The sequence below is a fragment of the Euprymna scolopes genome, chromosome 35 (assembly GCF_053919585.1).
Source record: "Euprymna scolopes isolate OS-2025 chromosome 35, ASM5391958v1, whole genome shotgun sequence".
Classification (NCBI taxonomy): Eukaryota; Metazoa; Mollusca; class Cephalopoda; order Sepiida; family Sepiolidae; genus Euprymna; species Euprymna scolopes.
In genome coordinates this window covers 76,001,064-76,028,611 of record NC_136516.1, presented here as the reverse complement: position 1 = coordinate 76,028,611, position 27,548 = coordinate 76,001,064, and the positions used below count along the sequence as shown (strand labels likewise).

The following is a 27,548-nucleotide window of genomic DNA, read 5'->3' as shown; positions in this document are numbered from 1 at the left end:
GCACACACAAAGGTTGGATAAAATTCAACAGTACAAATTTTGTTCCAATATTTCAATGACTTATATCAGGAATATTGATCCAAATTTCATTCTGGGAACTTATTTCCATTGTAGATAGATTCTTTTTTATCTACTTTATATTTGTAATTCTTTTTTAGATTTTGGTAAAATTAGGGTAAAAATGCCTGACCTAACTGAGTTTGAAAAGGGAAAAATTATTGGAGCTTGTGTCGTAGGAGCCTCAATTACTAAAACAGTTGAACTGCTTGGTTTTTCGAGAGCTACCATATTTATCATCTCTGCTATCTTCTCTCCTGTCTCTCTCGCATACACACACACATACACACCTTAAAAAATATTACATTCTGAACAAAAAATACATTTTTTCACCAAAACGTTGATACAAAAAAAATCATTTCAAATCTTTCATCCCTGAATAATTTTGTTACTGTTGACACCTAAAAGAATGTCTGAAGCAATGCTGAAAAAGAAGGCTCTTGTTCAGAATTCCTCCTATACTGAAACACAAAACTCAAAAATATCATATTCTAAAAATCACATAAATTTGTAATTTTATTTTTATAAAGAAAATCATTAATGGGAATTCATAGGCATTACAACATAAATCTTGCAAGTTTGAATTACCTCCACTTGATTTTTTTTTTTTTTTTTTTTTTCAAAATGGTAGACACTCTTCATGTACTCATAACAATTGATATTCTTATTTAAAAATACACCGACTTTATTAATATCGCAATTTTCGGAGTATATTTTCATTTTGCCATGGTTACATGCATCATACAGATTTTTCTTTGTTTTTAATATAGGGTAAATTTAGGACAAGAACCATTAAGAATATATTAGCTTTATGGCTGTGTCTTGTGTAGTTTATCACTTTTAGATAAACACACACAGACAAATGCCCTTCATATGATTGATATACACATTTATACATTTAACTTATTTTTATTCTGAATATTTTTAATATTGAGTTGAATACTGGGAACATTTATTTATATTTGCTTTAATCTATATAAGAACATTTCATGTTGCAGTTATAAATTCAATTTTATATATTTAACAAATTGAATTCTTGTCCTATAATTTTCTAAAATAATTGAATAATTTACAAAAATTTTCTTCTGTATAAAGAATATATATTGGACATACTACAAGGTATGTAGTTATCACTCTTGATGTATTAACAAAACTTAACACCCTAAGTGTGCACTTAGGAGAGCAGGGTTGTATCATCTGAAGTTATAAGGTTCAACGCCAATGATTTCAAAAATTCTGACATCGACTCTTGGAGGGTCTGTTGACTCTTTCAAGATAAAAAAGATCTTACTTCAACTCGATATGAGATGATATAATTATTTCTATAGTCAATAATGTTGCAGCTCATGCAAGCCAACAAACCAAAAGTCTATGATTCGAGTCTTTTGGTACGTCCAGAGTTTCCAGAGAATATTATTCAGAAAATTAGCATTTATGCTGATGACCCCACCCTCTATTCTGATATTGCTTTTGCCCATCTTTCTCGGATCAGTTGATCTAGAAGTTTATTTGAGTTCTATTATGGATTGGAATAAGAAATGGCTTGTTTCATTTAATCCTGTTAAAATTCTGCTATTTCTTTCTGAGATTCTTATGGATGACTCTGCTCTCGATTAGAAATCAACTTTAAAACTACTTTGTCTTTCTCATCAATAAATTTATTTCTCTTTCTGCTTCTCGTAAAATCGGTTCTCTATCGCTCTAAACATTTTCTCACACCCGAGTCTATTCTCTATCTCTACACATTTACTATCAGACTATGTATGGATTACTGTTGTCATATTTGGAATGGTGAATCTGTGTCCCATTTGAAGGTTCTTGATAATTTGCAGAAACGTATTTGATTGTCTCCATACTTCTTCACTGCAACCTATCTTAGTCTTTTCTACAAATACTCTTATGGCCTGTGTTTCTCGGAATTGTGTGATCTATTCTCTGCTTCCTTTGTTACAGCTTGTTTGACTTGTTGGTCTAATGGTTTCCAATTCTTTGTTTTAATATCTCGTAATACACCTTCCAGTAGATTCTTTTCATGGACTGCAAGGTTGTGGAACTCTCTTCCTGCTCACTGTTTTCCTTCTACCTACAACCTTGATCTTTTTAAGACTAAGATCAATAGGCAGATCCTGTTTTTACATCAGCTTTTGTTTTTGTTAGCTCCTTACATCAGTGGCTTCATGCCTTGTCTTGAACAATTTCCTTTTATATATATATATATATATATATATATATATATATATATATATTATTTGAAATTTTGTAGTTTATGAAAATGTGGCAATTATATTTTCATAAATTATCTAGCTCTATTTACATATTGAGCACTCTCAAAGTAAATACTGAAAATTGATGTGTAAAATGTGATAAGATGTTTTAAGTAGATATATGAAATATATACTAGCAAGACCCGTGTACTGGCGCTACCCAGTGAAAAGATGGCACAAAGCTAGAACAAATTCATTGAAAGAACTCCACTCCCTCAAACACAAATATGTAGCGCATTATCATAGACTGAGCTAATATTGTTTTGTTTTAGTTTCTGAAGTGATACTTGAGGTTTCCACCTATAGAAAGCAATGTTAAAAAGTATGTTAATTAACATGAGAATGTGCTCTCTATAATCAAAAAAAAAAATGTTTATGAAGAAATATTTTAAGCAAGCGTGAAATGTAAAAATGCACGTTAGTAAAAAAAACTTTCAAGTTTCCATATGTGCATGACCTTTCCCCTCCCCTAATAACAGAAATTAATGAATATTTACAAATATATTTATTTAATAAAAGTTTATGAAGACCTATTTCAATCAATCCTGAAACCATTGGTTCTGGTATTTTGCAATGAAAGAAATCCTTATAAACTGATGTAAATTTGTTTTTTGATGACGTGATTGGTAACGAGTTGGGATGGAAACTCACACAGCCGGGTTGGTAGTCCATATAAGAAAGGAAAAAATCTCTAAAAAATAAAGAAGGCAGGCGAGTTAACGCTGTACAAAAAAATGTGCATAACAACAACAACAAAAAAAAAATGTGCATGACCTCCACCCCAATACAGGAAAGTAATAAAAAAAAATGTAAGTGTAGGAATCAATCCTAAAACCATTGGAGTCCTGGATATGACCTTAAACTATATCCGATGGTGAGGCCCCAGCTTGTATAGAATTAAAGCATATGAAACAAGTCATCAGGTGTTTACCTCTGTGTGAATGGGCTTAGATGAAGTTGCTGAAAACGTTTACATTCAGTATTCAGCAGGAAAGAAAGAGCTGAATTTGTTTTGTATGTTGGCTGACGCCGTCTTGTTTAGTGTTTAACCATTCAAAAAATACCATAAACAAATATTTCCATAATCCAAAAAACACAGGCTGACAGCCAATGAAATTCGCCAGAGTTTGTGGAGGGCGTAATCCTTATATTTTAAGAAACGGAAACTAAAGAACTAATGTCAAATGTATTTGCAGAAGTGAACATGGATAGCGCTGTTAGGAAAAGATGTTGCAAGTGTGTTAATGTTCCTGGTCGCTTTGAGGAGAGGAAGAGTAAGAAATATAGAGTGAGTAATTATTATGCTAATACTTGTGAAGATGATATATGAATAAAAGTTACTCTCTGAGAAATCAATATAATAATTTGTTGAAAGCGATTGGTAGCTACAACAAAACCTACATCAGATAATGGCTAGTAGTAGGACACCTACTGAATTTTTATGTGGCGTTTTTGTAGATGGAGGAGGGAAAAAAAAAAATCATTTATTTATATATATACATATATATATATATGGTGATTAAGCTACACAGAATATTCCGCGTTTCATCCACGCTAGGATTCATCAGGCTTATGCGAGGATTTTTTTATTATCTCGCGTTTTTATATAAGCACCTCCTATTGAGTTTTTAGTTAGCCAATCATCTCTCTAGTTTTTACCGCACGTTTCTTTCCGATATGCCGTATATATACAGCATATCGCGTTCACACACCAGTTCTTGTCAGATCACCGAAGTTAAGTAACATTGAGCCTGGTTAGTACCAGATGGGTGACCATTTGGGAATTCTAAGCGCTGTATGTGCTTTCCGCTTATCTCCGCATTTGTTTCCGGTCGTCCTATAAATACACTACATTTGCCACTGGTATTTAATAGTGTCGACTAAGGAGAGGTGTAGTTGAAAATTGCGCACCTCATGCCACAAAAATTTCACGCGCAGGCACCCCTTCGTGGGTATCCATAGTCTGTCAAAGACTGAAGGAGCCTGTTATATATATATATATATATATATATATATATATATATATATTAGTGGCTTGGCAAGGCCACAGGAGAGACAACTGAAGTGGCAAAACTGAAGCTGTCTGGTAGAACACTATATATACAAATGTAGGCAAATTTGGACATATTTTATTGGTTTAAAAATATAGGTTCTTTTTTACCAATTGTCATAAAATTTTAACCATAGAATAGTATAATCTTCAAAAAAGTCTGAAAATTGTCATGTTTCGTCCCATATAACCAAAGATATGAGCATTTTAATAATCAATTTGGCTACGAGTATAGATATATTCATATAGATAGGTAGATAGATATACCACTTTTTTTGGCAATTTTATAAGTTCGAAATCTCAGCAACCATTGATCAAAATTTAACAAATGGAGGTTCATTGGAAAGCTAATGATCCGAATTGTATAGTGGGCTATGTGACATTTGCTCTTAAGGTCGCACATTAAAGGGATCATCCACAGCCTATTTTTTGTCACTTTTTTACAGCCATAAAATATTTCAATCATAGTCATTTGTTTTCCTAGTTTTGCATATGAATTACAAAATATCTGATTTTTTTTCCCAAAACCCTCTGGTCTTGATGGAGGCAAGAAAGACTAACACTTGCTGCTATGGTTTCAAATGATTTGAAATAACAGCAAGGGGAAACTTGATTCAAAATATTTCTCACATGTTATATCTCCCCTCTTTGGTTTTCATACATAAAGTAAATTTCACAGTGTATAAGGATTATTTTATACTGAAGATATTCATAATCGTACCCTATTTTCAAAAGAAAGGACATATAACATATGAGAAATACTTGGAATCAAGTCTCCCCTTGCTGTTATTTCAGATCATTTGAAACCATAGCAGCAAGTTTTAGTCTCTCCCTCCATCAAGGTAAGAGGTTTGGGGGGAAATATATATATATATATATATATATATATATATATATATATATATATATAGGTTTTTTAATCTACTATTTAGAATTGTTTCCCATATTGTATTTAATTGTATACTTGATCTTTTTTGTTTTGTACTGACATTTTTTTAAGATAGAAAAATGCAAGTCTTTGTCAATTATAACTAGAATTGCTGTCCTTTAAATATTTTATAATAGTAATACGTAAATTTTTCTTGCAGAAGATGCAGTAGAAAAGGAGACAAAAGATGAGGTTCGTATGGATTTTTGTTTCTATTTTTAATGATTAGAATAACTTCTCATTTCTAAACTACAGATTTATGCCTACCCCCCCCCCCCCCATCAATCTTAGATATGTTGTTTTCCTACTGTATCAACGCCAACGAATAATAGGTTATTGTTGAGATGTCTTTCTCCTGTTGGATATTGTATGCTGCTGTGCCTATGCAATTTTAGGATATCCGCCCTCCCAGGCTTTGCTTCCTCCTCTTCAGAAAGTGTAAGTCTATTGCTAATTGCTTAAGGTGCCCTGCCAGGGAATGCTAACAGAGATGCCCAGGCATCTTTTGCAAGCCAAAGTGCTCTTAATTTTTTTTTTATTTTTATTTTTTTTTTTTTTCTATCTAAATATTTTTATTTTTAAAAATCAATTTGATATTCACTGTATTGTCTCTGGGATGCATATGTTAAGGGTAAACATGCGCAAACATCTATGAGAATGCTGAGACATGGTTTATTGAACGTTGTGTAAGGTAAAACTGAATCTGAATAAAAACATTGTTTCAGAAACATGTAAATAGAAAATAAATACATAGCAGAGATAAGGGATCTCATAAAACCTATATTTTCAAACTCTATCTCTTCCGAAACTAAAAATAGCAGAGGAGCACTAGGGGCCTCAAAATGATTGAATTTTTTTATGGACCATTCTTTTATGGGTTTTAGCAAGTTAAAATAGTTTTTAAGGAGTCAAAAAATGGGCCAAAATTGAAAAAAAATCGTTATTTTGTACATCCATCTTTTTTTCTTCAGTTCATATGTGTCATGTTGGTACAGTGATAATGTCACCAGCTTTGAATGCTGCAGTTTTGCTTTTGGTTTCGATTTTAGCTGATGGCACCCAAATACTTTTAAACTTTTGAAATCATCACTTTTTAATATGTACAAAATCTGGACAAATTAAAATATCATGTTTAAGCATATTTTACAACTGGGCAAACCTGGGCGCCCCCCACCTCCACAGTCGGCTGGAGCATGGAAATTACCAAAAATGGACTCTTTTCAGGCATCAATGGCGCTTAGTGTTTCAGAAACTAGAGAAAAAAATCTAGTTCAACAAAAAGAAAATCGACTCAAACGCTCAATTTCAAGAAAAATGGTAAACGTTTTAACATTGGTGATTTTTCAATTTCACGATAGCATTATCTCGCTTGTTTCCTGGAAACTGTATTTTATCACCAAATCGCTGAAAGGCTTAAAAATTGACAAAAATATATCTAATCAACCTAATTTTTTCACAGTAAGCCAGAAATATCCTAAAGTTTGTGAATTTAATCGAATATTATATTGTACTGCCCTCAAGTGCAAAAAAATCTAGGTTTTCTATCCAAATTTTTGCCTTTTTTTTCTATTTTATAAAAATCCTTAGGATTTACGTTTTTTTTTTTTTTTTCTTCACAAAATTTGGCACAAAACAGTAAAAATGCCACAAGCCAGATTTTCTCCGGTGTATATTTTCTGAAAATATAATGTCTTAGAAAATATGGTGAAATCTGACCTGTGCCATTTAAAGAAAAATTAATTTTACATAGAAACCAATTCTCAAATATCTAATGCCGGCCATTTCTGGCGCGTCCATTTCCAATTTAACATTTTCTTGAATATTTTGAGATCAAATTAAGTTCTGATGCTGAAGGGAAAGGTTTTTGACTTGGGAAATCCAACTTTTATTGGTGTCTGCTTATAATTAACATGACAAATCAACATCAGAAAATTAGGTGGAGGGGTTATTATTAGTGTTGGGACGATTCCTAATTTTTATACGATTCCGATTCCAGGAAAATATTGATTAACGATTCCGATACCAAGTACGATTCCGATTCCTAGGGAATTATTGTTTTGAAATATACCAGGTAGTTTTATACTTATGGTCGGTAGTTCCCAAATATGTTCCCTAACTTTGGAAGAGATATTTTATGTCTACACCAGTACACCGTCGTATTTTGGTTTAAATAAAATTATTATATAATAAACTAAACGGAAAACTTAGCAAAATTTATTTTAGAGAAAATTTATTTTACTTAATTGGAATACAGAAAAAAAACTCAAAGAAAATAGAATTTATCCTTCAGAGAAAAAACAAATAAAATAGAATTTATATAACAGAACAAAAACAAGAAAATTAGAGAATAAATACACACGATTCATTATTTTGGTCCTCATAATTAACAGATTTAATGAATTAAATAAAAAAAAATATAGCGGAAGAGAAAGAAAATATATACTAATTAAATATAAAAAAGATAAATATTTAATTTAATAATTTATAAATGAACGTGCGTAATGAAAAAAAAAAAACAATATACCATGTGACATGGCGCCGTAGATACAAAATAACCTTTCCAAAGTTAACGACCATATATGAGAAATACCATTAATCGAAAGTTTTTGTGTTTTATACCAAAAAGGTAGGTATAGCAAAAAGTTACAATTAAAGGAATTTCAAAAACGATTTTTTGTTTGGCTATTGATAGTTGTATTTGTGATGGCTGTTCTTCAGACCTCCATAATTCACAAGGAGTAGTTAACACCTATTATTTTTTCTTACTTTTTCATTGCTTTTACACGTTGTTTCTAACGTGAAGAATAAGTTTAGCCAAACTAATTTTGAAATAGGGTATATCAAAGGAACACATATAAAAATGATACCACTATAAAAAACAAATGAAATACTAGATAAAATTGAGCAAACATAATTACCAAAATTACAGAAAACGATAAAAAAAAAATGGTGAAGTTTGTTGAGTGAAATGAATTATTGAAAGAAAATTAATTGAACTAATAGAAATGTTAAATAAAAAAATGTCACATTTCAATATTTTTTTAATAATTAAATTCTCAGGGTTGTCGAAATTAAAAATTAAGTGATTTTTTTTAATTAGACTTCTTTCGAAGCTTGTTACCTTGAAAAATACATTTAAAACCCTGTTTTTTTAAATAAATTGAAAAATAAACGCAATTAAAAAAATTTAATTGATAATTGAAACTTTAAAAACATATTAAACATTGAAAAATTACTTATCTCACAAATTAACGTCCAATAAAGTAGATCCAGTCTTCGTACAAGAATTCGGTTATAATAAATATATCTTTCCCAAACTTAAAAATTAAATCTTTTTTTTTTTTTTTTTTTGAGAGAGAGAGTGCTTTAAAATCGCCGGGGAGTGCCGCCTAAAATTTTAAAGAAGTAAATTTTAGGAGTTTAGTGCCTTTAAAAGACGGTTATCATAATTTATTATCATCATTTAATTTCCTTTTTTTCCTCCCCCCACACCTTTCCACGTGGTTCAGTAGTTACTGTTGCTGTCAGTCAGCTATCTTTACCTAAGTTTTAATTTCTAGTTAAAAGAATTTTTCATGAATAGAATCAGCATTTTTAAAAATTATTTTTTTAGTTGTATATATTGTATTTACTCTTTGAAGTTAAGGAGGGTTAAAAAAATTGGTGACACCTACATGGTGACGTAGACAAAAAAAAAAAAAGACACTGCGATTTCGACCCTCACTAATAAAACTGCTCTGAGTGACTAGTTGGTAATTTTTTGTTCCTTTTCTTTTTTATTTTGCTCCTCCAATTTATTTGGATGCATCATAGTTAAATGTTTTAACATGTTGGTTGTGGTCATGTTAGATGGTTTTATTCCTCGCGATATTTTAATTTGACAGACTTTGCAAATGGCTTTCAACTCATCATCTTCATCAACTTCAAAAAGTTTCCATGGAAGACTTTGGCGTTGTGCGTTCTATCCCAACCATTATCAATGGACCAGAGGTCATCTAGTCAGCGTCAGACAGGGCCAAACTATTTGCAAAGAACTTTGCAGCTAATTCTACCCTATGCGACGCAGGCCATCAACTCCCCATATTTCCTCCTACAACACAGAACAAGCTAGGTAACATACAAATATCCGTACATGAGGTCGCCAAGCTAATCAAGAACCTAGATTCTAGTAAGGCAACTGACCCTGATGGCATCCCAATTATAGTGTTAAAAAAGCTTCAACCAGAACTTGCTCCCATACTTACGAAACTATTTAAGCGCTGCCTTAAGGAGAAGTGCTTTCCGACCCCCTGGAAGACCTCATCAGTTTGCCCTGTGTCTAAGAATTCAGGTGATAAGTCCTCTCCCTCTCAGTACAGACCAATAAGTCTCCTGTGTGTTATGAGTAAGTTGCTGGAATCCATATTAAATAGAGAAATAGTCAACCACCTCAGCAGGAATAACCTTCTTAGTGACACACAATATGGTTTCCGCTCTGCAAGATCTACCGCAGATGTGCTGACGGTTATATCCCACAGGATTAGTGAATCTCTTGACAAAGGCTTCCTTTCTAGGGCAATTGCTCTTGACATATCAAAGGCCTTCAACAAGGTATGGCATAAGGGTCTACTTCACAAGATTTCCAGCTACGGTATAACTGGAAATGTGTTCTCTATCATTAAATCATTTCTCTCCGAAGGCTCATAAGAGTAGTGGTAGATCGACAAAAATCGGAGGCCTGCAATATAAATGCTGGAGTCCCTCAGGGGTCAATCCTGGGCTCAACTCTCTTCCTGATCTACATCAATGGCCTCCCTAAACACATACTTAAATTATTCGTTGACATCTATGCTGATGACACGACCATCTACGGCAACACATCAAAGGCTGTAAATGACAAAGTTCTCTCGGATTCTCTCTCCTCTGATCTCGAGCGCATGGTTCAGTGGGGGAAGATGTGGCTGGTTACCTTTAATGCATCCAAAACCAAACTCCTATCCTTACATCATCAACGCTCTGATCCCTAGCTGGCATCAATTGTGATGGATGGCTCTCATCTGGGTGAGGCCCCGTGTTTTGACAAGCTTCTGGGTTTGACCTTTACTCCTGATCTGAAATGGAACACGTACATCAAGTCTGTTGCCAAGGTCGCTGGAAAGATGGTGGGATCCTTCTACCGCTTCAGAAGATATTTCACTACTGATGCAATTCTCTATCTATATAAAAGCCAAGTATGCCCAAGGATGGAATACTGTTGCCATATCTGGGCAGGAGCTGCCAAAAACAGCCTATCATGCCTTGACAGAGTACAAAATAGTCTCCGTGGTTTAGTGGGGGATGCTCTTTTCTCTACCCTGCAACCTCTCTCCCACAGAAGAGACGTTGCGAGCTATCCTTGTTTGATCATTATTTTCATGGCAGGTGCTCGTCTGAACTCCAATCCCTGGTCCCCCCCTCGCCAATCTTTCACGAAAAACACCCGTCTAGCTGAATCCACTGTGAAAAATTTCCCCCACTCTATATCTGTGCCTAAATCAAAACGTGGATTCCATGAACAAAGCTTCTTTCTTAGAACTGCACACCTGTGGAACTCTGTTCCGTCTGCCTGCTTCCCTCCGGACTACAACTTGGATGTCTTCAAGTCCAATGTTAACAAATTCCTAATGAACCGCCCCCCCCCCTAATTAAACACTTCATCAAATCTCCACACTAACGTAATGTAATTGCAATAACCCTTATCCCTGAGTGGCTTCCGGGCCTTGATAAGTGGTGATCACTGTGTAAAAAAAAAAAAAAATCCGCTAAAAAAGACAAAAAGAAAAAAATATAAAGGGATTGGGCGGTAAATTGTACCAACCGGTAGTTAACAAAAAAAACTTATAGAATTTAATTTTTGAAACCAATGTATAAAAGTGTACATAATGAAATGCAAATATGCATTTTCTTTTGAATTTTTTTTTTTTTTGTTGACTGTGTTCCATTCACACATGGTTGATGCGGTTCAATATTGCTAAACTATAAGTCTTAAGTAAAATTCTATTTATAAATACTTTTTAAAATGAAATTATTTAATTAATCGTAAATATTATTTAGACATAAAAATTAATTGATTACAAAACCTTTTAAAAATATATATATTAATTTCTTTTTCGTTCGGCAAAAAACTGCGCAAAACACTTTTAATTTTCAATTTAAAATTCTAGAAAAAAGATTATATTATTCTGCTTTTAATATAATCAAATTCAGAGTTTTATCTTTCTGGAGAAAAAAATTTAAAAAATGGATTTTATTTCAATGAAATTAAAAAAAAAAACTTGACTGAATTGAATTAATTACCCTTGAATTAACGAAGGGGTTATTTAATAACTTTAGGTTTGGAAGAGATAGGTATGGGGTCGATTGTTTGGAAACATCAAAAGAAGCCGACAACTGTCAAAACTTTGCGAAATAATACGTGATCAATTTCATTTTTGAGATATTTCTTTCAAAAGCCTTCTTTTAAAAAAAGAAAAAAAAGTACATTGTTCTATTAAACCGTTTACTGTTTAAATAATTTGACTTTGCTCGTTTTATTTTAAGAAAATGTAAGTTGAAAAAGCATTTTCATTCACTATTAGAAGATTTGTCAGTAAAAAAAACAATCGCCAAAAAGATAAGCGTTTTTTTATTTTTTTATTTTTACTCGCAATGTAGAGCCCTGCATACTTCTTTTCAAGTTAACTCTTTTGTAGTTTTGATTACAATAGATCTGAATGAATGAACCTTGTAAGGGAGGGGCACTAAGCATTGCCCTGTTAATAATGAATTTCTTTGGTTTCTTTTTATAACATGCTACATTTCTCTCTTGCGGTTAGAAATATCAGGAAATTTTTTTCTTTTTTTCAACATCAGACTAAAAGAATCGTAATGAAGGAATCGGAAAATTAAAGTATTTTTTAACGATCCGATTCCGATACCTCCCAAAATACACGATTCTTACGATTAACGATTCCGATTCCGATTAATCGTCCCACCACTAGTTATTATATACCAGAAAATAAAGTCTATTTTACCCCACAAACACCATGAATAAATATTTAAAGATATAAAACTTTTTCCAAAATTACTATTTGGCATTGAATAACTCAAAAAGGGTTGATATGCCATAGAACAAATAAACCAAACTATTTTGCCCAGGAACACTTATGTGGAAATCTGGCGCATTATATATATATATATATATATATATATAATTTTTTTTTTTTTTTTTTTTTTTTTTTTTTTTTTTTTTTTACAAAGGCATCACCACATTATCAAGGCCCAGAGGCCACTCAAGGATAAGGGTTAAAGAGTGTACAGTAGAAATTGGTAAATATAGTAATCATTAGTAATGAAAATTTGGTAAATTTAATAACTTATATGGAACGGCTCATCAAGAACTTATTTACTTTAGACTTGAACACAACCATATTGTAGTCAGCCGGAAAGCAGGAAAACGGAAGACAATTCCACAGGCGTGCAGTTCTAAGAAAGAAGCTTTGTTCATGGAATCTACGTTTAGGTTTAGGCACAGATAAAGAGTGGGGGAAATTATTGATAGTGTTTACAGCTAGACGAGTGTTTCTTGTGAAAGTTTGGCGAGGGGGGGACCATAGATTGAAGCTCAGTTGAACACTTTCCATGAAAATAACGATACATCAGAGACAAACTCGCAACATCTCTTCTGTGAGATAGAGGTTGCAAGGAGGAGAAAAGGACATCTCCTACGAGGCTACGAAGTCTATTTTGAACTCTATCAAGGCAGGACAAGTCCTTTCTAGCAGCTCCTGCCCAGATGTGGCAACAGTACTCCATCCTTGGACGTACCCGGCTCTTATATAGGTAGAGAATAGCATCAGCAGTGAGATATCTACTGGATCGATAGAAAGATCCCACCATTTTTCCAGCGGCCTTGGCAACAGATTTGATATACGTGTTCCATTTAAGATCAGGAGTAATGGTCAAGCCCAGAAGCTTGTCAAAACTTGAGGCCTGAAGACGAGAGCCATTCATTTCAATTGATGACAAATGTGGATTAGAATGTTGATGATGTAAAGAGAGAAGCTTGGTTTTAGATGGATTAAAAGTAACCAGCCACTTCTTTCCCCATTGTACTACGTGCTCAAGATCAGAGGAGAGAGAATTGGAGAGAACTTGGTCGTTTACTGTCTTAGATGTGGTACCATAAATGGTAGTGTCGTCAGCATAAATGTCTACAAATGATGTAAGGATATGATTTGGAAGATCATTAATGTAGATCAGGAAAAGAGTTGGGCCCAGGATGGATCCCTGAGGGACACCGGCATTAATACTGTGAACTTCTGATTTTTGCCCCTCAACTACTACTCTTATGAACCTATCAGAAAGAAATGATTTAATAATTGAGAAGACTTTTCCAGCTATACCATAGCTAGCGATCTTATGAAGTAAACCTTTATGCCATACCCTATCAAAGGCTTTAGATATGTCAAGAGCAATTGCCCTAGAAAGATTGCCACCGTCGAGAGATTTGCTAATCCTATGCGATATAACTGTAAGGACATCTGCTGTAGATCTAGCAGAACGGAAACCATATTGAGTGTCACTAAGAAGGTTATTTTTGTTGAGATGTTTGATTACTTCTGTATTTAACACAGATTCTAGCAACTTACTCATGACGCACAGGAGACTTATTGGCCTGTACTGAGAGGGGGATGAGCGATCACCTGAATTCTTAAATACAGGGCATACTGATGAGATTTTCCAGGGAGATGGGAAACTATTCTCCTTAAGACAACGTTTAAACAGTTTTGTAAGTATGGGCGCTAATTCAGGTTGAAGTTTTTTGAGTACTATAATTGGAATACCATCAGGGCCAGTTGCTTTACTCGAATCAAGGTTTTTGATTAGCTTCGCAACATCACGTACAGATATACGTATATCACATAGCGTGTTTTCTGATACAGGAGGAAATATTGGGGGTTGGCGGTCTTGGTCGCAAAGGGTAGAATTAGCTGCAAAGTTCTTGACAAAGAGTTTGGCTTTGTCTGATGCTGACGAGATTACCTCAGGTCCATTGATAATAGTTGGGATGGAGCACACGCTTCTGTTCAGGATTCTGTTTGCTATTTGCCAAAACTGGTGGGAACCAAGCCGCTGCTCAGCTACTTTGGACTTTACAGATTGAGCATACAACACTCTTGCGTTCCTTATTACTTTCTTACAATGGTTGCTGGCAGTCCTGAAAACGGCTTTAGTTTCCATACATCTATTACGTTTGAAGCAGTGGAAAAAGTGATTTCTGTGCGCAATGGCAGCAGCACATTCTGGAGAGAACCATGGCTGGCTGTTAGGTTTTTGCTGAAACTTTTTAGAGGGTATGAAATGGTCAATACCTACAATTAACCATTCAGTTAGGTCTAATACTATAGAGGACACATCCTTTTTAAACATGGAATGCAGAGGTAGATCAGATATAAATGTACGGAAGCTATCCCAGTCAGCCTTAGTGTATCGATATACTGTACGATGAAGAGGTACGTCTGGGGACTTATTACATTTCATTTTTATCTTAATTGATACAACAGAGTGGTCAGAAGATCCAAGAGGCGACAGAACAGAAACTGAACATAGTTCAGGGCAAGTTGTGAGAAAAAGGTCTAGTAGGCTCGCATACTGGCCGTCATTATCGGGCACACGGGTAGGTTCCTGAACAATCTGAGTGAGGTCATAGGCAATGGAGAAATCATGACAGAACCTCCCCTCATCATCGGTCTTGTTTGAGTGGGTCAACCATTCGACGTTGTGAACATTGAAGTCTCCACATACGTGAATGTTAGCTGAAGGATAAGTAGAAAGGACTTGGTCAATTTTCTCAGATATGCTTTGAAAGATAGTAACTCCGCTGTTGTGGGGGCGATAGAGAGTAAATATAAATGCAGTAGTGTGAGCTAAAGCAACCCGGAAGCACATATAGGGTAAGTTAGGATCTTCCCTGGAGATGTCCCTCCCACATGGAAAGCTATCTTTAATATAGGCACATATTCCATGCCCATGGCGATCTTGGGGGTCAGATTTAGAAGTTAAGTTAGAGTATCCTGAAATTGCAAACTCATCTAGGGAAATAGCCTGTCCAATGCCAGTTTCACTTAAAAATAAAAGGTCTGGTTTAGTCTCCTGTAATTGGGTTTCAACCTCTGGAAGGTTAGAACGAAGACCCCTGATGTTGGAGAAGGAGACATGGTAGTAGGGGTCTACGTTGGAAGTTGGAGAACCGGGTTATATATATATAAATTTTTTTATTGAGCCCATAATAAATTTACATTACTGTTTCCATTGGATTTTCACCCCAGGAGATGAGGTAGAGTATCAATTTCATCGGAATTTATAGGTGGACTGAAGTTTAAACTTACAGAAATGGATAGAAAGTTATTGAGGGGGGGGGTATTAAATAGAGAGGGAGGTTGTGTTGTGTGGTAGTGTGAGGAGGTTTTATAGTAGAATTTCAGTTGTGAAAAGATGTTAAAGAGCTTCTATTAGATACGTTTGAAAAAAGAAAGAAAGAAAAGTAGACGTTAAAGTTTTAAAAATTACTTAGGGGGAGTAGTGGGAGTAGAGGTTTTTTGTGTCATTTTTTAAAACTTTAACCTCTACTTTTCTTTCTTTCTTTTTTTCTTTTTTCAAACGTATCTAATAGAAGCTCTTTAGCATCTTTTCACAACTGAAATTCTACTATAAAACCTCCTCACACTACCACACGACCTCCCTCTCTATTTAATACCCCCCCCCCAGTAACTTTCTATCCATTTCTGTAAGTTTAAACTTCAGTCCACCTATAAATTCCAATGAAATTGGTACTCTACCTCATCTCCTGGGGTGAAAATCCAATGGAAACAGTAATGTAAATTTATTATGGGCTCAATAAAAAATTTAAAAATTATATACCGCTCTATTAACATATCGAGCACTTTTATCGTTTTTTTTACCTTATTTTCCTTGAAAAGAAATATATATATATATATATATATATAATTTTTTTAAATTTTTTTTTTATATACGTGTGGCTACATTGTTTTCATGTGTTATCTTTTTATCAAAGAATCCTATGAATTTATTTTTAAATAGCTGACAAAGCCATTCCATGAGATATTCTTAGCTGAAACGCTTTGTTCTTTTAATTTGATGAGAAGGGTTGATAATTTATACTATCTGGACATGTGGTGCAATGGTTAAAAGCATTAACAAATTCTAAGTAACAGTCTTTAAGTCCAATATTCACTTGATAATAATTTAAGAATAATTAGTCAAGCAAGTAACTGCTTGGCGAAACAAAATGTTACTTGCAGACTATTAAGCAATGAAGCCGTAGGTATTGCATGAAAAAACAAATTTTTAATTTTCTCGCCAAATATATAATGAATTCCTTTGGAATAGTGATAATAATAGTCTCCATGTTCTTTTCATTTCAGATATTATTTTATATAATTTAAATATAATATCGATTTTTAAAAAAAAAATTAAAAAAAAAAAAATCTTTTTTACAATTTGATGCTTAAGGGTTTTCCAACCGGGCAACTATTCATGCTAACATAACATTTTAATAACTGTCCGCTGGAACTATTACTATTACTCTTTATTTCTAACAGCATCAGACTGACTGCTTGCTAAAGTTATTGATGCTACCCTTTTCATTCTCACTTTAAGCAGTTTATGATCTTTTCTTATCGCTTGCACATTGATTTTTACAGAGAGAAAGATATATGGAAAGAGAGATTGATTATAATTTTTTGACAGAAGAAATAAAATTAATTGCATATCAAACAAGAAAAATTTTAAATCGTGAGAAAAATCTAAAATTATTAAATTATCAATAAATTTTGTCATCATAAAAATATTAGATTAATTTTTATTTGCAAAAGAAAAAAAACAACATTGCTAAAAAAAAACATCAATATATTGTCATAAAAACGATCATTGTTTTATTTTAATAATTATGATGAGAAAAAAAATGTTTTCTTTCATTGAAATTAATAAATAGTATACATAAATTACGTTGAATGTACATGAATAAATTTTTTATGACAAAATTTATTGATATTGGTTGATTTTGGATTTTATAGTTTTTTTCTTTTGCCAATTAAAATGAATTCAATGATCCTTTTTATAATGACAAAATGTATTGATAATTTATTGATTTAAAATTTTTCAATCCATGTTTTTTTTCTTTTAAAATCCAATAAATTTCAGATCAATTTACTAAATCATTTTTTACAAAATATATTTACATAATTTGCCAAAATGTATTGATATAATTGGATAATTTTGCATTTTTCTTATGTTTTATATGCAATTAATTTTATTTCTTCTGTCAAAAATACAATAACCGTTTTTTATAATGAGAAAATTTATAAATATTTAAAATCTTAAAAAGTGCAACAAAATGCCAATTACATTTTTATTAGTGCATAAGGCACTTCTGATTGAGTGTAAATAAAATAGTTTTTTTTTTTTTTACTCTAGTATCATCCTTTTTAAAGTTTAATATTAATAGTTTTCGGTAAAATAATTTTCTGGGTAAACATTTTGTTGGATATTTTTCTGTTGAGACAAATCTTTTTTCAAGAAAATATTTAAAAGATTAATGTCATGATTGACAGAAAGAGGACAATCTATTCCTATGGATTAAATAAACATTTTAATTAAAAATTTAGTTCAAGTCAGCTAATGTACATGTAACTTCTGGCATAACATTACCAGAAGTGGTGATAAGGCAAATGTTCCTTTTTTTTTTTTTTTTTTTTTTTTCTCACACCTGAATCTCTTCTGTGCATCTATTTCTTTGTGTTTCCGATCTTTTTTATTTAATGGTCATTGGAAAGTTTATTTTGTCTTATTTTAATTAAGAATTATTGAAGTTGTTTTTTGTTTTTTTTCTTTTTTTTCTTTTAAGAATTATTGAAAACACTTTAAATTTTGGGGATATTGAATACGTTTTTATGATGTTTGAAATTTTATTTTGATTTCAATAATTTTATTTTTATACTTTCATAAACATTTATTATATAAATTTTAAAAAACTTATTTCTTCTATAATTTAAAAAAAAAATTAAATTTTTAATTTTCTTATTCAAAGTGCAAATAAAGACTAATTGTATTTTTCTGTATAATTTTGTCAATTTTTATTCTATACATTTCAATAATGTCCTTTTCTTATAGTTTATTTCAATAAATTGCTTCACAATAAAAAATACTGAAGAACAATAAAAGTGAATAAACTGATTTGCCTTGTCACCATTTCTACACCGGAAGTTAGGGAGTACATTAGCTGACTATAACCAAAAATTCTATATGAGTTGATACAGATGCACCTGAAAAAGGTCAGAAGTTGCATTGTCTGAAATGAAATCAAAATGAGAATAGACGTGAGAGTAATACAAATTATCAATTTTTTTTTTTTTTTTTTTTTTTTTTTTTTTTAATGGTTTTCAAGTTATGAGATTTTCACAACCTTGTTTGTTTTGTTGCGTTCCTTTCTGTTATTTTTCTTTGCTAATCATACCTGGTGATACCAGATCAGGCTGTCTGAAGATACTTTCTGACCTAAAATGCACCAAATATTGATGTTATTGTGTTTTTTTACATTTTCCTTTGCAAAACTCAGTCATGTTCACAAAAACGATTTTCCTCTACAAACAACCAAACCAAACCAAACACCAGCATAAATTTTACATGTAGGTTAATTGAACGTGGATCAAACTTTTTAATTTGATTTAAGCCCAAGACAAATGTTATGGGGTCAAAATTGGGGTCAAAGTTTTAAAAAAATTTTGACCTCTGCAGTCTCTCCCAAATTACTCAGCCCATTTTTAGTCTAAATATTTGAAATTTTACATAAAGTGTATTTAGACATGAGGTAAGCTTATTAATCGGCTTTTAGCTGAAAATTTGACTTCCAAGAGGTCAAAGTCCTAGAGATTTTACTTTTGCGGTCTCTAGCTAACTATTCAGCCAATTTTGGGTTTAAACATTTGAAATTTTACATAAAGACATGTCGCAAGCTTTTTAATCAGTTTTTCGGCGAAAATTTGGTTGAAAAGAGGTCAAAGTTGCAGACTCTACCAATTTTGGGTCTAACACTTGAATGGACATGGGCCAAACTTTTTAATATATATATATATATATATATATATATATATATATATATATCCACATAAAGTTATGAACAGTACATAGAGCCCGAGCAAAGTCGAGCTGAACTGCTTAAAATACATAAACATAGAATAAATATTTGAAAATATAAAAAACATGAAGCATAAAAATTTTTCCAAAATTCAACATGAATTCAACGTTAAATAACCTGAAAAGAGTTCATATGCCAAGTATTATATACACTAAAACAAAACAGCCAAACTAAACCTCTAATCATAGCAGAAAGTCCATAATTCCGGATTTTTTTTTTTCCAAGTGTAATAATTTGTTTTATTGATATTAAAGTGAAAGAAAAATTGCATGTACGTTTGATGACCATTACTAAACACTTTAGATCTAAGAATGTAATGTCTCTTGGATTTTGCTTCTAAGGATTTTCTGAAAAGTAAAGCAGATTCTGAAGATTGACAAGAAAAACCACTGAGAGAAGATAAAATCTTCTCTCAGTAGTTTTTCTTGTCAATCTAGAAATTTTTTTTTCTTAAATAACTTGCGTAATGAAGACTCTTTTTCAAATTTTTTTTTTTTTCTTTCTCCATTTCCAAATTTATCAGGAAGATGAGGATGAAGATGATGCAAGTCGGGACATCCCAACTGATGACATATCTGCTGAACCAAATGATTCTGTTAATCTGAGTGACAATTTGGGAGTTGAAACTTCCAAGAAAAATACAGATGTTCCACTGAATGTTGATGACGTTAAAACTGAGGTGCAAGGCATAATTAGCACTGAAGAACCAATTTCATCAGAAGAGAAGGCAAAAACGCCCAGCAATGACACAGATGAAAAAAACACAAATTCACCAGTAAATATTCATTTCCTTTAAAAATGATTTTTTTTTTTATCCTCGCTTTAAGAATGTAACTTTTAATAATACTTGTTATTTATTTCAGGCTAAAACTGATGCTGCATCCACTGATCCTCCAGGTATGTGTTTGTTCATATTTTTGTATTAAATCAAAATATTTTTTTAAAAATTTTAAGTTTTTGTAAGTAAATTTTCAAATGATAAGTTTTAAACTCGGCAGAAAGACTAAAGAATTTAGGAAAGCAATTTTTCATTTCTAAGTAGTTTACGTAAAATGTGTATTGTTTTTATAAAATGATTAGTAGGCATACCCGTGACCCATTGGGTTAAAACTACTACCACTGTTTATTCTACTTTGATTTTATTTAAAAATTCATTTTTGCATAAAACAATAAAATATATCAGTTTTTATCGAGAATTCCCCCTGTATTAAATAACAAAAAGAAAAATCTGTATGATGTGACAAAATGAGAATATGATATTCCAAAAATTACGTTTTTACTTTTATAAAGAAAATCATTTTTAAACAATAAATGAGAATGCATAGGCATCTATTATATAATGGGGAAAATGGATGCGAGCATTTGTGTATGTCTACGAACGGCTTTTTGCATAGAGTTTCTCGCGTCGGTTAGATTTTGCGAGAAGTTTTTGCATACTTCCTAGATCATAATATCTCCCTTTCACTAACGAACATCCTTTTCTTTCTCTTTCGGTCGAGTTAAAAATATTTCCACCATACCATCTCCGGTGTTTGTTTGTCTTTTTTGTATGTAAAGCAAAACTATTCGAATGCAAGCACTTGGCCTTTGGGCCAGGTAGTATCTGTTCTGTAATTGGTCCTTGGTCAATGTAAGGGAAACCTTTCATACTGAGACAATTACTATTTATGCGAGAGTGCCCCCTTTTTGGGGTGAGCTGGTTTTCTCCCACATTAAAAACGACCTTGTGTCTAATTTGCTTTCGTGGGAGGTTTAAAAGCAACACCATTTCTGCAAGTCATCTTTTGTTTTTGATTGACTATGTTAAATTTGAACGCTTCAGACTTCTGGTCATGTCCTGGAGTAGTGGTAAGACGTCAGATTTTCTTTCACTTTCTTTTCCGCCTTCGTGTCACGGGTTCGAGCCGGCTTGCCTACTACCACTTTTTTTTTTTTTTTTTTTTTCACTCAATACACACCTCCAAACACCCGGGCAACACCGGGCACCTAAGCTAGTTACAATATAAATCTCATAAGTTTGAATTGTCTCCATTCGATTTTTGTTTTGTATTTTTTATTGTTTTCAAAATTGCAGACAAGGCAGCCATTCTACAGTTATTCATAAGATTTGATTTTCTTATTTAAAAATAAAACTACTTTATCAATTTATATGATTTTTGGAATATGATATTTTTGTTTTATCACAAGTATGTAAATCATACAGATTTTTTAATATATGAGGAATTCTAGACAAGAACTAATATATCTATTATTTGCCTGTAATGGTTATTATCAGCTTTTGTGAAAAATATTGCTGAGTATATATCCCCCCCCCTGCTTTCTCTGTGTATGAATATTGTCATTTTGAAAGCAACATGATTTTTTGATTCAAAGAAATATACCAGACTGTTAAAAAAAAAAAAAACATCTGAAGGTGCAAGAAATGATTTAAATTGTCAAGTGCATCTAAGTATCTTTATCAAGTTGGTCAGCTGTGAGACCTGGCCGACAAGAGCTGATGGTCTCCAAAGGTTGGTAGTGTTTGACTTGTACTGCCTCCACCGAATTCTGCAGGTCTGCTGATATCATTTTGTTTCTGGAATCTGGGTGAGAGGTAGGATCATGCCCCTTAACCTATTGCTTTTAAAGAGGAGACTTTGTTGGTTTGGCCGCAGAAAAGTTCATCCACAAAGCAATAGTTCCAGAATCCCTCCAAGATTGAAGACATCTGGGAGGCCAGCTGAGGACATAGTTACACACCATCAAAGCTAACGTATAAAACTTGTCTCCAGTCCACAGATCTATAGATCTATGGTGTTCACCTTTGGTCCCAGGACTGGCTGCCTATAACTATCTTGGCTGCTGTGGACCGAGGTCTACATTTGTTCAGGATGCTATGTGTTCTATAGGAGAAACTAGCTCCACCCATCCTGGGTGAATATCACCAAGTCAGTCATGCTTATGCTTATAATAGCATTTTAAAATATATCCACATAAAACGATGGTGATGCATCTTTTGCAGAGACCACAACTTAGCATTGGGGTTCCAAATCTTCTCAAAATATAGATTAGAATTCCTGTTGATGATGATGTACACCAGAATCAAGTCTCCTCACATTCTCTGCTGCTCTAGCAAGAATAAATTTACAATTTTGGATCCGTATGTAAGCGTGGAAAATCCTGTTGCATTTGCATCCGTTTCATTGCTGGATAAGCATGTTGGATAGATGCATCTTAGGGATGAATTTATTCATGTTATGATTGGACCTTTGTTTTAACCCTTATCCTCAAGTGGCCTTTGGGATTTGATAAGTGGTAAAACTATTAAAAGAAAAAAACATGGTCACCATTTGTAGATTAGAAAGTGGACCATGGGTTTACCTTAAGTAACCTCTTAAGTCTCATTCCTTCTTATTTTGTATTCATCATCATTCAACTGTCAATCCATGATTAACCATTATCCTCAAGTGTTTTTTATCCTTGATAAGTGGTGTCTTATTAGTTTAAAAAAAAAATCTATGGAATTGTATTAAAGATACAGTAAAAATTTAACAAATTTTAATAAAATTGATCTTCATTTATCAGAAGGCATTTTTATTTGGAAACTAATTACTGATACTAATATAGTGTTGGGACGATTAATCGATAAAATTTGAACTTTTTGGGTTATCGGAATCAAAAACATTTGTGCCTATTTTCCGGTGCCCAAAACGATTCTTTTAATTCTTTTTTATTTGATTGTTTAAAACAAAATATTCCACTGTTATTAGTAATGATAAAATAGTAAATCTTTATTGATTTTAAAGTACCAATAAAACTAAAAGGATAAAGTAAAGAATAGATACCCTGTAGCAGACGCCGGTCGCCGCCAGGTGGCGGCGACCGGCGTCTGCTACAGGGTATCTATTCTTTACTTTATCCTGCATATTTAACATGTATTTTTACCGTAATTGGAGGGAAAAACTCTAAATTTTATAGTTAAATATTTATAGATTTATAAAGAATTGGAATCGGTCCATCACTAATATATATATATATTTAAAAATTCCAAACAAATATAAATATTGATATTAATACTTACAGATTAAAAAAAACTGTTCAGTATTTGCGTGAGCATCAATATATAAGGGGAATTAAATTAGCAAATTAACATTTACAAAATTCCTTGTTCAAAAACAAGGAATACATGATAGAACGAAATATTTCCTTATTCTATGGAGTTTTAAAAAAATGTGGCTTTTTTCTTCAGAAGAAAATAATTTGCAAAAACTTCACTTAATGTGGGTGAAGTTAGCACCAACTGAATTTGCAGTGTTGAGAGATGAGGTGATTCATTTACATCTGTCCATGGTTGACTCTTGGCAAACCGCTGTCAGTTTTATCATCGAACCTGGAAGCCAAGTTTTCATTTAGTGAGCTCTTCCTCTTGTTCTATTCTGATAATGGCCAAACTGTCAGTCTCCTTGTTAAAACTGTTTATTTATGTCCGAAGATTTGACATCTCAAGTGGATTATGATGTTGGGAATGTAATCAGTGATGCCAAACCTTAGAATGTCTATGCCGTGAAACAAAGAAAAAAAAATTTATTTTGGATTTTAACCTTACCTTGTTTGCATCTAAGTAAGCTTTTCTATTTTATTGTTAAGTAGTTGTTTTTTTTATATATATAAAAATTATCCATTTTCCTTACGATCATAATGCTTTTTGTTAAGAAAAACCTCAAATTCTGTCAGATGTTATTTTCTTCCGATTTCGTCTTTCAGTGAATATTGTTATTTGTAATAATGATTAATGAGTGAATTGGTGATATTTTAAAATTATTTTGAAGAAATTATTGTTGGTTTCATTGTAAGCGCATTGTTGGCAGCATCAGTTATAGCCCTGGGCTGTACTTATTTGACCACATGAAAGATAGAAGAGCTTTGATGGGACACAAAGTTGTCATAAAATTTCTTCACATCCTTGGATATAACAACAATGCCACCTACCAAGCATTCATTTCAAGTGATTTGTTCTGAAAATTCTTGGGGGTTTTTTTTTTTTTTTTTTGTTCAGAAATTACTAACCAAACTTTGTTAAAGCTTTTTTTTTTAGAGTTTTTCTTATTCAGTATTTCCCCTCTCCCTTTTTACCTTAATAATCTACTTAATATGGTACCATTGTTATTAATTTAAATTTCAAATAATATACATGTCTATTTCTATTCCAAACCAAAATTTTAATCTTATATTAAAAAAAAAAAAACTTTATATAGGCACATAGATGTTTATAAAACAAACAATATTACATTTATTTTGGTAGTTTAATTAACCACAGAATTATGACTGTTCAAAGTTTGATGAAAATTTGTCATCTTGTGTGCCATCTTGAATCAGAAACCAGTTTTCATGGCATAATTAAACCTGTAGGTTTCAAACAAGTGAAAAATCCTTACAAATCTAATATCATCTTGTGGTAAATTAAAATAATGGAAGCAATAATTATCAAATCAAGCCAGCCTAAACATTGGGCAAAATCCCATTACCTGAAAAAAAAATAAATAAATAAAAATGACACAGAAGCATAACAGAATATTTAATTTATCAGAGTTTTCATCTTTTTTTTTTATGAAAGATAAGCTAATTCTATATTAAGCCAACCATATTAACCAGTCTTTATGCATAGAGACACAATATCATGCACACCAAATTTGAAAAACACTGAAAATAGTAACATAATTTGAAATAGATTGAGAAAAAATATTGACACAAGAAGAAATCATACATTTATAAAGAAAAAAAAATGAAATTTTCTTTACAACAAAATCACCAGGGATGATTCTAAATTACATAGCTTATAGAAAGAAAGAAAATTGAAACTGGCCAATCTGCCTAATATTTGAAGTTCATTTTGGAACAAAATCAGAGTAAAAAAACATACTCTGAGTGAGGTTCAAACTCACAACCTCTGGTTAGTATGATGTGGTAGCTGATTGAACTACTTTGGCAATTAGAAGTCAACAATATTAGCTACATAAATAGAATTGTTCCCTTTCTCTTCTCTTGTTACAGTGGGTCAAAACCAAAATAGGCAGCTTTCTTTCTTCTCTCTTATTACTCCCCCTCCACATTCTCTCTCCTGCTCTCTTTAGAGTTAACAGTGAATATAAAAAAGTATCAAATTTGCCATGGTGTTATTGGTGGCAGTATTAGGACATTTTAGTGTAAGGGAAAAAACCCTCCACTTTTCTCTGTTTTATTATTAATAAAATAATAAAATCAATGACACAAGAGAAAAAATTTGAAGGGAATTTCACAATTTACCTGTTTTCACATTCTAAACTAAACCAGTTTGTGATACCTATTTCAATATTTCCCCTCTCCCTCTCTGCCTTAATAATCTACTTGATATGGCACCATTGTTATTGATGTAGATTTGAAGTGTCTGTTTCTATGCCAATTAGATTTTGATTGACCTGCATATAAACTGGTCAACATTTATTGTTTACCAGGGATGAACAATGTGTAGTCTCTGTTTTCAGCAGATCAGTCCCTCTGATCCCTCTCCTCTCTTGCTTTTTATCTCATTCCCAGTATGCAAGAGAGAGAGAGAGTGTGTGAAACTTGTCTTTTTTTATTCAATGATTTTATAGCTTGGTGGAAATGACAAGTTGATCATTTAATAATATTGGTAAAAGAAGGGGAAAAAATTGTATTTTTATTACTTGTTTAATTCACGACACAACACTCTGCTGTTGTGCAATGAAGTTTAGTAAGTTTTCATTTCCTATCAACTGTTTCATTCTAAATTAACTTTCTGTAGCACTGCCACCGCCACAGTCATCATCATCGCCCGTGAAAGACGTTAACACAAAGGAGGAAGACGAACCAAAAGATGCAGACAAACCTGCAGTGGCCGACACTCAGGAGAGTGAGGCCAAAGAAGATGAAGATGCTGCTGCTGCTGCTGACGACAACCAAGAAAAAGAAAATAAAAAAAAAGACCCTGTACCAGAGGCGCCAACAAGTGTGATACCAACTCTTGAAGATACTATAAATACAGAGACTTTATCTGCTCAGCAGAATGAAGAGAATGAGTCTCTGATTGTACATGTGGACGATACACAAAATGATCTTGATGCTGACCTCTTGACCTCTAGAGCAAATGGATTGAAAGCGAGGCAAGCAGCAAAGGAGAAAGCAGTTGGTAAGGCAGAAGGGAAGAAGTCTGATGTCGGAAGCAATTCGACAGAAGGTGGAAGTGGAACCGGTGATGGAGAAGGAGGAGGGAGTGTAGGGGTGAGCGATGATAAAGGTAGCATGGACGATACGAAGAAGACTGAGAAGAAGCCTGATGAAAAGAAAGATGAGAAATTGAAGAGGTTGGTTTTCATCTCATCTTCCTTACCCCCAACTGCTTTCACTCCAGATGTCATTTGTTTCATGTCTTCTTACTTCTTGATTAACCGATTTTCTTGAAATGCACACCATTAGAAAAAAAAAAAAAACTCAATTAGTTAGTCTATCACTTACATATATTTGTTGTTTTTTTTTTTAAATTACTGCTAAGTTAATTTTTCATGCGTGTGTGATTAAGTAAAAGTATTTCTGACATCAACTGCAAAGCTGTCAATTTTTAACGTTTAAAATAATGCTATCGTAAGGATTGTGTGACATGTTTTAGTGTTTATTTGTGGCTTTTTAAACTCTAAAACTGCAACGCACAATTGCATGCGTTGGTCGGTGTTTTTTCTGAAAGTGAATTGATGTTATTGAAAAATTTTAGTTCATATTGAAACTCATGAAATGTAAAGGGGTCAGCAGATGACGAGATACGAGACTGGAATGGATGTTCAACACGGACAAGAAATAATGTACAAGGGAATATTCATTAAAGATTTATTTTGACCATTTTTCATTGGATGGCACTCAAGTCCTTCTCCACTTTTTTCTATTGTTTGATACACTTATAGAAAAGTTAAAACAGCCACACAGTATTAATCCATATGATTGTCATCAATCATAGTGGCCTTTCAAATATGATGTAACTGAGATTCATCTCTACATTGTCCAAGA

The 27,548-nt window shown here is 32.6% G+C and overlaps 1 protein-coding gene across 2 annotated transcripts in view; it reads left to right on the top strand.

Moving 5' to 3' along the window:
• Positions 1-27,548, top strand: part of LOC145259952 (uncharacterized) — a 90,901-nt gene that overhangs the window by 26,856 nt on the left and 36,497 nt on the right. For both annotated transcript variants that reach the window (XM_080117930.1, XM_080117931.1), the window contains exons 3-6: positions 5,460-5,491; positions 20,038-20,289; positions 20,378-20,411; positions 26,296-26,854. In XM_080117930.1, coding sequence (XP_079974056.1) covers positions 5,460-5,491; positions 20,038-20,289; positions 20,378-20,411; positions 26,296-26,854 — 877 coding nt within the window. The remainder of the gene's footprint in view (positions 1-5,459; positions 5,492-20,037; positions 20,290-20,377; positions 20,412-26,295; positions 26,855-27,548) is intronic.